This window comes from Centroberyx affinis, unplaced genomic scaffold, assembly GCF_046629955.1.
Source record: "Centroberyx affinis isolate AG114_WGS23_722 - 3 ecotype Tasmania unplaced genomic scaffold, CSIRO-AGI_Caff_v1 ptg000375l_1, whole genome shotgun sequence".
NCBI classification, from domain to species: Eukaryota; Metazoa; Chordata; class Actinopteri; order Beryciformes; family Berycidae; genus Centroberyx; species Centroberyx affinis.
In genome coordinates this window covers 112,579-124,496 of record NW_027279044.1, presented here as the reverse complement: position 1 = coordinate 124,496, position 11,918 = coordinate 112,579, and the positions used below count along the sequence as shown (strand labels likewise).

General features: G+C 47.7%; 1 protein-coding gene across 2 annotated transcripts; it reads right to left on the bottom strand.

Moving 5' to 3' along the window:
- Nucleotides 1-1,022: 1,022 nt before the first annotated feature.
- On the bottom strand, nt 1,023-8,017 carry adamts1 (ADAM metallopeptidase with thrombospondin type 1 motif, 1). 2 transcript variants are annotated; one of them, XM_071515879.1, is made up of 9 exons: nt 7,527-8,017; nt 7,013-7,478; nt 5,492-5,832; nt 5,223-5,355; nt 4,551-5,008; nt 4,016-4,202; nt 3,621-3,799; nt 3,155-3,330; nt 1,023-2,929 (listed from the first exon to the last, which is right to left on the bottom strand). In XM_071515879.1, exons 1-9 carry the CDS (start codon nt 7,635-7,637, stop codon nt 2,191-2,193), a joined length of 2,790 nt encoding a protein of 929 aa, XP_071371980.1. In that variant the 5' UTR covers nt 7,638-8,017; the 3' UTR covers nt 1,023-2,190. The 2 variants fall into 2 exon arrangements, with proteins under 2 accessions (XP_071371980.1, XP_071371979.1); XM_071515878.1 differs by having other exon boundaries at nt 7,013-8,017.
- Nucleotides 8,018-11,918: the final 3,901 nt, after the last annotated feature.

Here is an 11,918-nt window from a genome sequence, read left to right as displayed (position 1 = left end):
AATTTGTGCCTGTGTTCATGTCACTATAGGCCACCTTATTAACGTGCCTGTTAAGTTTCCTTCATGTATTTGTTAGTAGACTATTTATGTGTAAGAAATATGATATGGATCTTGTGTGGCCACTGGACAGCATATAGCTGTAGGAAGGCACAAGCTTCATTGTGCCGCCGCCATGTTTCATCATGCAATGGTTTGTTTGCCTTGCTTGGTATTGCTATGTTTGTATCCCAAATATCCAATAGCCTATTCAGATATTGTATGGGTATTCCTTTATGATCAAACTATTATTATTATTTCTATAAAGATAAATGGGCAGTAATTTGGTATACTTAGTAAACTGAGTATTATTATCACTATTATTATTATTATTATTATTATGGTAGTTGATAATAGTATATGAGGATATAGTATTGTATAATTGGTAAGTTCCTGCACTTGCACTGTAATATTGTAATGTCCTATTTTCCTGCCTGTTCCCTTCCAGACCACACACATAAACATACCTATACACCCTGAACCTGAATAAACCCTTTAAAAGGAATTCCTGTCTACCCTGTCCTGACAGACACCCTGCAGTGATAGTCAAACTTAGTCAAACTCCTGATTCCTGAACTAGCTTATCCACCTTATCCTACATCAAGACTCTGACTTCTATCACAAGCAAGTGATAAGCAAATGTGTGTCTGGAAGATGCATGTGTGTGATCTGTGGCTGATAGGGAGGGTGGGACGTTTATCAGGGGGGGGAGTTAGGGAGTCGCTAAAGGTTTCGAACTAGTTTACTAGAGCTTCAAAAGTCAGTTACCAGACTTTCCTTTCATGGATAACATGACTGGATGAGACTGTAGTGAAATACTCCCATCTAGTGGCTGTAAACATATATTACATACAAATTATATGGTTGGAGCTAGCTGACATCATCCAATACGAATTGTGTGTGTGTGTGCACGTGCGCGTGCGTGGAGTTGCAAATCAATGGACCTCCCGTTTCAAATAGACACACCACACCGGAGACATTGGGTGCACAGGTCAATGTGATACTTTATTCATGAACCTAGGACCATATATATATAACACTGTATAAATACTCTATATACTCTACTTCCTTCTGTGGTCTCAATAACAAATAACAAATAAAAAATAATATTAAAAAAGCCACATGATTATATTTAACAGGCTGTACAAAAATAAATAATGTTTGGATATTCTGTACAAAAGGGAAAAAAACTTGATAGAAAAAAAACAACAACGTGCCTTCGCAGAAGGCAGGAGAGACTTACTTATGAAGTAGTAGCAGGAGACAAGTCCCTCACTAGATCTCCACACACACACACACATACACACACACATACACACAAACTCACACACTCTTCTTTGGTCTTTCAACAGTTCCCTCATTGGGTCTGTTTAGATGAGGGCAAGATATGGCTAAAAGGCAAAGTCTGATGTACTGAGACATATTGACAATGTGTTACAATGTGCCGCTGGCAATAATAAAGATGTATGAAGTGTTGCAGGTTTGTGATAAATAAAGTTGGACTATAAGCTATCTTTTTTCCATACCTGATGGGGTGAGTAAGTAGAATATGTACTATTCTCTTTCATTTGTTTCTTTATATACTCTGCAATAACCTCCCCTACCCTTATGTGTCTGTCCAGCCCAGCTTGGACAAACAGCATACACACACATTATAGATTCAACACACACACACACACACACACACACACACACACACACACTCAAACACTCACACACACAAGCATGACATTGGCACGGTAAGCAGCATGCTTTTTTTTTAAAGAAAACTGGAATGTCCATGTACTCTTCCCCTTAATGGGGGCACAGTGTGCCACCGCTGTGCTATGAAGCCAGACAGGCAGCGAGCTGCATGCAGTCTTTATCGCTGCAGTGAGGTGGCAGTGCCGCAGTGGACCAACGTCTGGCCCCAAAATGGCTGGAAGGAGACGAGGAAGGATTGGCAGTTACAGTCTCAGTCATTTGGACCCATTGATATGTGGGCAACTGTTAGACCCACTGAAAGCTGCAGCACTCTTGCTCTGGATGTAAACATTCATAGGCCTCTTGGATTGTGTGCTGGAAGAAGGAGGCAGTGAAGATCAGAGTCTTTCTGAGGGCTGATCTTCTAGGTTGGAGACAGGGGATTAATGGGACAGAATATGAAAGCAGTCCTTAGCAGACACCCTGATTGCACAAGTCCAGCAGGGGTCGCGGCCGGTCTTTGGGGTCGCAGCTCTCGTGGGCTAGTGTGCGTCCGTCGTGGCCGATGCAGCGCAGCGGGCGTTTGCGGAAGCCTCGGCCGCAGGTCTTGGAGCAGGCCGACCACTCTCCGAGGAGCCAGGAGGGGCAGGCCTGGGAGGCGCAGGACCGAGAGGCCAAGGGGCGGAGCTCCTCGGGGCAGTCCCTGGACGGACGGCCCTGGGGGTCCAGACACACCACCTCCCTCTGCTGCGTACCTCCTCCGCAGCTCTGGGAGCACGGACCCCACTCCCTCAGGGTCCACTCGGCTCCCCCGACCTCGCGGATGGCATTGATGGACGGCCGGCGGCCTCCGTTGTTGGAGGCCGAAGCAGCATTGTTTGGTCTAGGAGCGAAGTAGCTGTACTTAACCCGGGGCCTCGGGGACTCCCCTACTGACAGCACCTGGATGGTGAGGGTCTCGGGGAGCGGGGAGAAGCTCCGGAGACGCTCCAGGGTGGCGGAGGAGCCGCTGTAGCGCAAGAGCGCCCCTCGCAGGGCGATGTCGGTCTCCAGGGTCATCAGCTTGTATTCGCCATTCAGCAGGTAGCTGCCGTCCTGGCGACGCACTGCCAGGTAGCTGTTATCGTGACGACCGTTGCCGGGAGCGCGCTGCTTGACATCGAGGTGGGTGGCCCCGGCAGGGATAGTCACAACATCCTGGTAACCAGGCCTGGAAGGACAGAGAGGGAGGAGGGTCAAACCTAGCCATAAAAAATACATTTTGGTATACATGCAGTGATGCTTGCTTCTAGCAGTATATATTTTCACATCCAGCAGTGGATACTTAAAGCAATCTTGCAATAGATTGTAATGTATTTGACAAATAAAGGTGATTGCTGATTCTGAGTAACAGGTATTTCAAAAAGGCAGAACCAAAAAGATTGTCAAATCTTACCTGGCACGGTCCAGAGACCCTGACACTTTTTTGCAGGTGGAGCCGTCTCCGCCACACACACCGCACTTATCAAAGCGCCGGCTAGAGCCAATGACACGATCACATCCAGCCTTGACACACTGGCCCTGAACACAAACTGAGGTGGAGTCTGGACTGCAGGGTGTTCCATCGGCCACCTGGGGGCAGCAAAGAGACACAAGCGGAACATTAGAGCTCTGTCTGGTGAGACAGTTATATAAGGGAAAAAGAGAAGGAAGGGTTACAGTTATTTTCTAAGAGGAAAAAAGCTAGTCCTCTCCACAGCATGGCAGTAGCCCAAGGGCTGAGAGATATTACAATAGCTGACCCCCTCAACTTGCAGGTCTACACAAGTACGGGAAAAGACTATGAGACAAACCAAAACCCTGGGAAGGTTGTAACATTCTACACTGCATCATACACACGTCAGTCAAACCTCGCTCCTCACCTTAGACTTGAGGACAAAGAAGTATCCAGTGCCTTTGGCCCGGCACACCAGCTTGCAGCGGTCCTTGGGTGACACTCCAGCATACTTTGGTACCCACACGACTCCCTCTCCTGAACCAAAGGACACTTGGGCTGACATGTCGTTGTGAGCCAGACACTGTTCCTCACGGAATGACAGGCCTGCATGGAGAAATAAGAGAGAAAGAGAGAGATAGAGGTGTCAGATTTACTGCTAGTTCACCCTGACCTGCATGTTAACTTTCACACCAATGTGCAAGGTACATCAAAACAGAGTTTATGTATTCAAGCTAGAGAACTTATCGGTTTGTAAACCTGAATACAAAAAATTATACCTCAACATTATATTTCAGGCTCTGTCCTGCTAAGATCTCTTACCGTTGGTATCAGGGCAGGCCTCAGTGTTACAGGAGCGGTACTGGATCCTCTTGCCCTCGCAGTACTTGCCCCCGTTCTTGGGCAGGGGGCTGTCGCAGTCCCTGAAGGAGTATTGCACCCCTCCACCGCAGGTCCTAGAGCAGTCGCCCCAGGGACCCCATAGTCCCCAGCCACCGTTCACAGGAGTCTGAAAGCAAAGAGGACAGTGCTGTCAGTCACATATAAGCACATGCACATGCACATTACAGTGTTAAAATGTCCAGTACTGGAGTGGGGTCAATTCAGTCAAGTCAAAATGTAAATTGAAAATGAAGTTAAAATAATAATGAAAGCACTTTGGTTCCCAATAGTTTCCTCATAAAAGAAAACTCACTCACTAATAGCAAGCAGAGTACAGTAAACATGAACCAATTTTGCTATGTCTACTGCCAAGTTTCAAAGTTTTGTGACTATGTTTACAATGTGTTAATTGCTTTGGCCTTATGTGATGTGGGTTGATCTTTTGCAGTGCGGTTGGATTGGATCTAGTTTCTACCTGGTGTTTGGCTGCCTGGGTCTTAGTGAGACACTGTCCTGCCAGGCAGTAGCTCTCGTGCCCGCATGGTGTTCCATCGGCCCAGGGGAAGTTCTTGGTCTGGCACACCAGCAAACCGTTGGACGTGGTCACCGTGCACCACAGAGCCGCGCACGTGGTGCTCAGGTCCGGGCAGTGCTGGGACTCCTCGCCGAAGGTCAGCCGGCACTGGCGGTCGGCGTCGTAGACCGTCCCGGGCAGGGGCTGGGGGAGCGGCTGGGGCTTGACTGGCTTGTCCAGGAGGCACTGACCGTGGCCGTTGTCCAGGAAGGTGGTGACCATGAGGGCCGAGCAGGGGGACCATGGCTGCTGCTGGTCCAGGTTGGACAGGGTGGAGGCCATCATGTGGGAGCCCCAGTGGTTACCGTTGACCCCGGAGCACAGCTGGGCATCGTCGTGGGGCATGTTGAAGACGTGGCCTGGAGAGAGGGATGAAAGGAGGAAGGATAGAGGAGGGACGGAGGAAGGAAAGGAGAGAAGAGATACAAAAAAGAAATATGATGGTTAACTTGGGTAGAGGGTGGAGTTCTTTCAGTGCATGGATTAGCATATTAAATGTCAAAGGTCCTTTAACTTTCTTACGTTCACGCACCAAAACACTGACACTGTTTTCTGCTTTGAGAGGCATCTTACCCAGTTCGTGTGCCACAGTGAATGCCGCCTGCAGCCCATCGTCCTCGATGATTGAACAGCTTCTGTCAGGGTCGCACACCGTGCCGACATCTGCCATGCCCAGGGTGTCACAAGAATGGGCACCACAGAGGTCCTACAGGGGCAGAGAGAGACCAAAATGTTAGAGTTTGAGTATTCTTAAATGTCTCGTTCCTTCTGTCTATCTCTGATTCTTTCTCTATCTTAAACACATCCAGATACACACAAACTCCTTTCTTTCTCCAGCTTACCGTCCTGGTGAAGAGCACGGCGGTGTCGTAGTGCTCAGGGTGGCGGTCACTGGGCGGGTTGTGCTGCCGCTGCCACTGGCAGAAGTTGCGGAGGGTCAAGGCGGCGTTGGATGAGACCTGGGGGCCTCGCTCCTCCTCGTACACCACCAGCAGCTTCACCACCGCCAGGCTGATGGAGTTGTGGATGGTGGGGTGTCGGTAGAGCCGAGACGCCACAGCCATGATGGTCAGCAGGTAAGGTTTGAGCCCGGCGCCGTGGAACTCGGCCATGGACTGGTCGGCCACCAGCATGATCTCCAGGTAGCGAGGGGTGGAGACGAAACGCCTGGTCCTGTGGTGAGCTGGAGGTTTAGAGAGAGAGAGAGAGAGAGAGAGAGAAAGAGAGAAAGAGAGAGAGAGAGAGAGGTCAGACCATGTAAACTCAAACAGACTTAAACAGGTTCTTGGACCATGTCAGCTGATATCAGGTTTCAGGGCTAATTTTTGCTTGTGCTAAAGTAACTTCTGAGATTTCTTTCAGTTATTTTTTGATATGAATGGATTAGTTTGTCTGCAACAAAATGCAAAAATTATACTGTGGCCTGGAACCAGTGTCCTAAATATGGGCTACAAAGCCTCGTTTTTTCAGAGGGATAGAGGCTCCAAAGAGAGCCTGCGATCTCCGGATGTGCCTGGAGGAGCCTGGCTGCCGTGACTCAGCGTCACACCACCGGCGGCCCCTCCTCCTCAGGGTCCACATTCCTAAAATGACCTTCTCTGGTGGAAAATTATGTGAGGGAGAAAAGGCGAAGGGAGAAAATCCTTTCTTGGGAAAAAATGTCTGACGGTGCTAGTTGTACCAGGAGGCGAGTTTACACGTCTCAGCACTGCCGGCTCTGGCTGGCCCCAACCCCGTACCCCCCCTCCTCTCCCCTCCTCTCCCTCAGTCACTCCTCCTCCTCATTGCCCTTGGAGAAGCCCCCCTCCTCCTCCTCCTCCTCCTCCTCCTCCTCCTCCCCCCTCCTCCTCCCTCCTCTCTGGTAGTGCGTAGTTCGAGCTGTCAAAGGTAGCTGAGTCCACTGCGCATTAACTCTTGCTGTGCACCCTGGCGCACACATGACTCCAGCTTGGGTCTGCACATTCATTCTACCTCGAATTTAATGCTTTTCAGGAGATTCTGTAGAATAAAAAGTTCTTATTATTTTATTTCTTTTCCTTCTTTTGTATTCTTTTCTTTTCCTTATTTCATTTCATTCGCATGAATATTTCAGGCACTATGGCCCTGGGCCTGGTACTCATTGTTTCCTTGTTTTTGGTTGCTTGTAATTTCAGTGATCTGAGGATTTAAGCTTATTCTACTGTTGCGCTCACAGTAAGTTGCTCTGGATAAGGGCGTCAGCTTAAAATGTTGCTGATACAATAAAAGGTCCTCTGGACACAACAAAATTAAGTCCAGGTCCCTAACGTCATTAAAGTGATAGTGTGGTGTCCCTAAAAGCATGTAAAAGTTGTGCAATGTGCCTTCTGTTTTTGAAGTCCTACCTTTCTGGTCTGAGTTAGCGGCTCCGTGCTTGGCTTTTTTCTCCAGATTCTCTGGCACCCTCTCCTCGTCCTCGTTGACCCCGCACTTGGAGCTCCCTTCCTCAGCCAAAGATGCCCGACCTCTCCGGCGGATCATGTGGACGTCCTCCTCCGTGGGGAGCGCGTCACTGGAGTTGAGGGGCTGGATGAAGTACTCTTCACCGTCAAGGTAGAATCCGCCCCTGAGTCCGTGGCACAGGTTGAGCGCAGCGGCGGAGCGCTCCTCTCCGTTCACCGTGCCCGAGAAGAAGCATCCCGGCTCGGCTCCGGTGTCGGGCTCCTGCGGCGGCCCGGACTCTGGACTCCCCACGACGTGGAACACAAAACCCGGTGCCAGGAAGGTCTGGTCGGGCTCTAGCTGCAAGAGCAGCTCCTTGCCAAATACGTCCAACCGGTACACCCTCATCTCCGCCTCCTTCTCTGTCTCCTCTGCGGAGAGAGTCCGCCACGGTTCGGTTTCGCTCTGCGACCGGGCCGTCGGGTCGAGTCTGACCGGCACCACGGTGCTCTCCTCCCAGGCGCTGCGCACCGCGCCGACGCACAGAGCGGCAATTAAACCAAACGAAACGCGTAAAAACCACATCATATCACTGTCAAATCCGTCAAGTGGAAAGAGAAATTGATAATAAAGTGTCTGCGAGGAAGCAAGTAAAATCCTTTAAAGGGTTTTTCCACTATAAGCTACAAACCCCAAGTCTTTTAACTTCCATAAAACTGTCCCCCAAAATTACGCACACTCACAAAAATCTAAAAAAGGGATCAAATCCAGTGCAAAACTCATTTAAAGTTATGTGCAAGTCTGACTAATGACAAAAAAAGCCTCACAAAAAGAAAGCAGTAAATTCCAACAGGTCGGAGCGTCTGCGGCTCTTTCTCCAAAAACTCAGCAGCTGTCTCAGTTTCTAGCTCTTTCTGTCTTTGACTTCGGGGGCAGGTTTTTCCTCTGCTGGCCCGTCTAGTCTGTTCTCTGCTCTTGCCTTGCAGTCAGGATAGAGCCGGTCCCTCCTATATATCCCCCTGCCCCGAGACCACCCCCTTCCTGAGTTACTTTGATGTGAGGGGCCAGATCCCGTGCGCAACGACCTGGAGCGTTGCCATAATAATCAATCATCGTGGAGTAGGCTATAGGACGCTTTGGGCCGAGAAAACTTTTTTTTCTTCTTCTTCATACTCTGCTTGTCGATGCTTGGATCAAGAGATACCCCCCCCCCCCCCCACACACACACACACACACACACCAACCCCTATGAAATATGAATGACTATATGCCATTAATGGCATATAGTCATACATGCTATTTGGTGGATATTTTCATCCAAAGCGCCTTGCGCCTTACAGCACCATGAGCGCATACATTTATGGTATGGTAATGAAACCCCTTCACTGACACCTCTTACTGAAAAACTCAAGCCTCTCCTGTATCCACATTACAACATAAATTAGGGTGACAGGCAGCAGTGGCTGATCTGCAGCAGCGGTGATGTGGTGTTAGTGGAACTGGAGAAGGCAGATGGCAACAGGTCGGGGAATGGTAACCGTATCGCACTGGCCAGGGGCTCCGGGAACCATACTCACCTCCGCCGTGCCAAGCCGGCTGTGGTGCGCCGTGGCCGGGTGCCGCAGCACCGCTCCCCGGGGAGAGGGAGCGGAGAGGGGCCGGTGAGGTCTTAAGGTGGAGCGGCGTCTTTCTCCGGCTGCCTCTCCGCTCAGACCAAGGCAGCCGGAGCCCCGCTCCTCGGGCTCTCTCCCCCGCCCGCCCGGACAGCTCTTACCCTCAAACACAGACACTCAGAGTTTACTCTGGAGCTTCCTTAAAGTAATTGGCAAAGCAGGGATCGCATTATCTAAAGTGCACCGAGGGACATCACAAATAAAATGGTGAAACTCCATATATGGTAGAAAGTAAACTTAAAATTCAGACTGCTCAGGAACAGTCCCAGGAAAAAGAACTAAAGTAACACAATGATATTTGAAAGAATAGGCTACTGTACGGACCTTAAATATCACAGCAAAACTATAAGTCCCTATAGGAATATTATAAGAATATAATACTATAGGAGACCTGAGGTTAATAGACTTACAGTAAACTTACTGTGAACTCACTACTGTTTACAACACACTGTAGGTCCCTATGCTATATTATAGGAATATTGGAGTGATTCTTGGGGGACAAGTTTAGAGTGTTGAATGAGCAAAAACATGACTAATGATTTTGATTATGACCTGTGGTGAGACTACTGGTGGTCTAAAAAAATCTTTACAGGTACAAAATAAATTAGACTGACCTCAAAAAAAGCTTATTAGGCTAATTTCCACTGCAACAACTTTCTATAAAATGGTGCGTGAGTCCTAATGGATTATGCACCAGAAGTTAAAGTCTGTCTCACCAAAACAAACTTCACTGATGAGTCTGTATGAAGGCACAGATTATGGAAGTCCACCTTAAAAGCAACAGGTCAGAAAAATGAATAGCTGCAGCTTCGTGATTTCCCAGTAGATGGAAGGTGTGAGCCAAGGAAAATCCCCAGCCCGCTGCAGACACTTTCCACGGCTCGAGAGACCGATCAGCAGTTCGGCCGACAGGTGGCGCTGCGGCATCACATTTAGAGACCAGTAAGGCTGCAGAGTAGAGGATACCGGCCGCATGGAGGCAGCAGAGGCTCACTAATAAATCTGTACTGTGTGGAGTCATGGGCTGAGAGGCGCTTCTGCTTTAAGGTACTGATCCTGGGTCAGAATTGCAATGGAGGCGATGATACCTGGGAGACGGACAATTTTATCAGAAATTGGGCAGTAGGGCAAAAAAAACATGGGTTGCTTTCATCAAGGCACAAAGACGTAATAAGAAAATACAAATATCAGCAAATTTTCCAGTGTTGATTTTCCAGTGACAGTTATTTGGAGTTGAGAAGTGTTGACTGGAGAGTTGTTTGTCCTCTCATACCGCTGATATGACTCTGGGACAGCTGTTCAAAACTCCAAAAGTGTTAACTGTAATGGGTGTGTTCTTGTATAAACACTGGCAGAGTGGTGATTTTTACTCTGTCAGAGCTAAATGAACACTGACAAATATATTATAACCATTATAACTGTAAGGGAGTCTGGCAAACTCCAGTGCCTCATAAGGGGTTTTAGGCTTGGATTGGGCCTGGTGAGGTCAGCTCCTCTCCAGTAAACAATCCCTCTAGAGCCATAGTCTTCAACCAAGTGCCATCCTAACCCAGGAGTTTGCAGGTTTTCGTTCCAACCAAACACTAGAGCAGCTGATTTCACTGATTAGTCCCTGGTTGAAGGTGCCAATCAGTGAGATCAGCTGCTGTAGTGTTTGGTTGGAACGAAAATCCGTGCTGAGGAGAATTTGTTGTTACGTTATGAAATGGAATACTGCTGTTGATATAGCCAAGATTCATCATAATTTATCATAACAAGTTAAAGTAAAGTAATGGAAAAATCAACATGAAGTCAGAGAGGGATCTTAGCATATTGTTAATGGTGTGGGAGGCATTTTTCTCCCACGTATCCCATATTTTTCCAAGAGGCCACACAGTGGTGACAGTCCTCCTGTCATAACTCAATCTGTTTGGGCCTGCAGCAGCGCCTGCACTGAGATGCGTGCAAACTCGTCTGTACTCCTCTGTACATGAGCAGGCACATATTTCTATAGGCACGTTTCTGCTCACAGATGACTTCCATCTGTAAATCTGAGTGTGAACAGCTAACGATGCAGATCGGCACATCTGCTCTGTAAATCTCATAACCTGGATAATGGATGATGCACGTTTGCACATCCTGCTTATGCTCTTTGCGCTAGTGTGCAAGTTTATAGATCTGTAAACTGCAGACATCTTTAAATCTGTAAATCTGTCTTTAGTCAACATCTAGAGGATTCTTTCTAGCCAATAACAGCTGCGTTTTAGCATGATGAAGACTATCTTTAATATTCAACATGTTGAATTTACATGTTGAATTTACTGTTTTGCTACTTCCCTGTTCTCTGCTGCTGCTGCCACCCAATTTCCATAGAGATGAATCAAGTTAATCTTGTCTTGTCTTATCAACCTGTGAATTTGCAGAGTGTGTCTGATAATACTGAACATGTGACATCACACACATGGTCTTGGCCTACCATTGCCAGGAATCAACTGTAGCACACTCACTTGGTCTAGCCATGCAAATGACATACAAATGTTTGACATTCAGCTCATTCAGCTGACTTATCACAGGCCAACTTTATCCAATGAGTTGCCTCAGCATTGTTGATTTAACCACATGAGCATCTTGACTTGCTGCCAGGAAAAAAATTGGATTGACTTCTATTTTTCCAAAGAGAGGGAAATCCACTCAATATTCATACTCCTATTCAGACGTTGTGAAAGTAGCGAGGAGTAGAGGTGGGATGAGCACATGAGGGGTTTCATCACTTGACTGTTTGCTGCTTTGTCTTTCTTCTTTGCACCCAAAATAAGCGCATGAAGTACATCTTCAGCATGGGTGGCATCAGTGTAAATTTAACCTCTAACCCTGGTGATGTTAGTGCCATGCTCTGCCCATTGACTGCTAAATGACACCTTTGCTTCTTCATAGACGCTTCAAATCTGTTGTCATCTGTTGTCACCAATAACTAAATTTTTATACTTTTAACTAACTAACCCTAACTTGTTATTGGTCTCATTATGCTATAGCAGTATGGTTAATATATGGTTAAAGTAGTGGGCAACCTGTTTCTTCACATAACCTGACTGTGCTTTGAACTAGGTTTCCTGACACGTCATGCAACAGACTACAAAACAACCAACAGAAACTATGATGCATCAGTAATGTGTTGACTCCATGTTTTCACTGTTTCCGAGATAAAAATATAAGATGA

Excerpts from the sequence above, each read along its gene's own strand:
- adamts1 (XM_071515878.1), bottom strand. The coding sequence starts at position 7,637 with ATGATGTGGTTTTTACGCGTTTCGTTTGGTTTAATTGCCGCTCTGTGC. Across the intron at positions 5,833-7,012 it reads CGCTAACTCAGACCAGAAAG|CTCACCACAGGACCAGGCGT; the intron begins GTAGGACTTCAA and ends CTAAACCTCCAG. Across the intron at positions 3,800-4,015 it reads GGCCTGCCCTGATACCAACG|GCCTGTCATTCCGTGAGGAA; the intron begins GTAAGAGATCTT and ends TTCTCCATGCAG.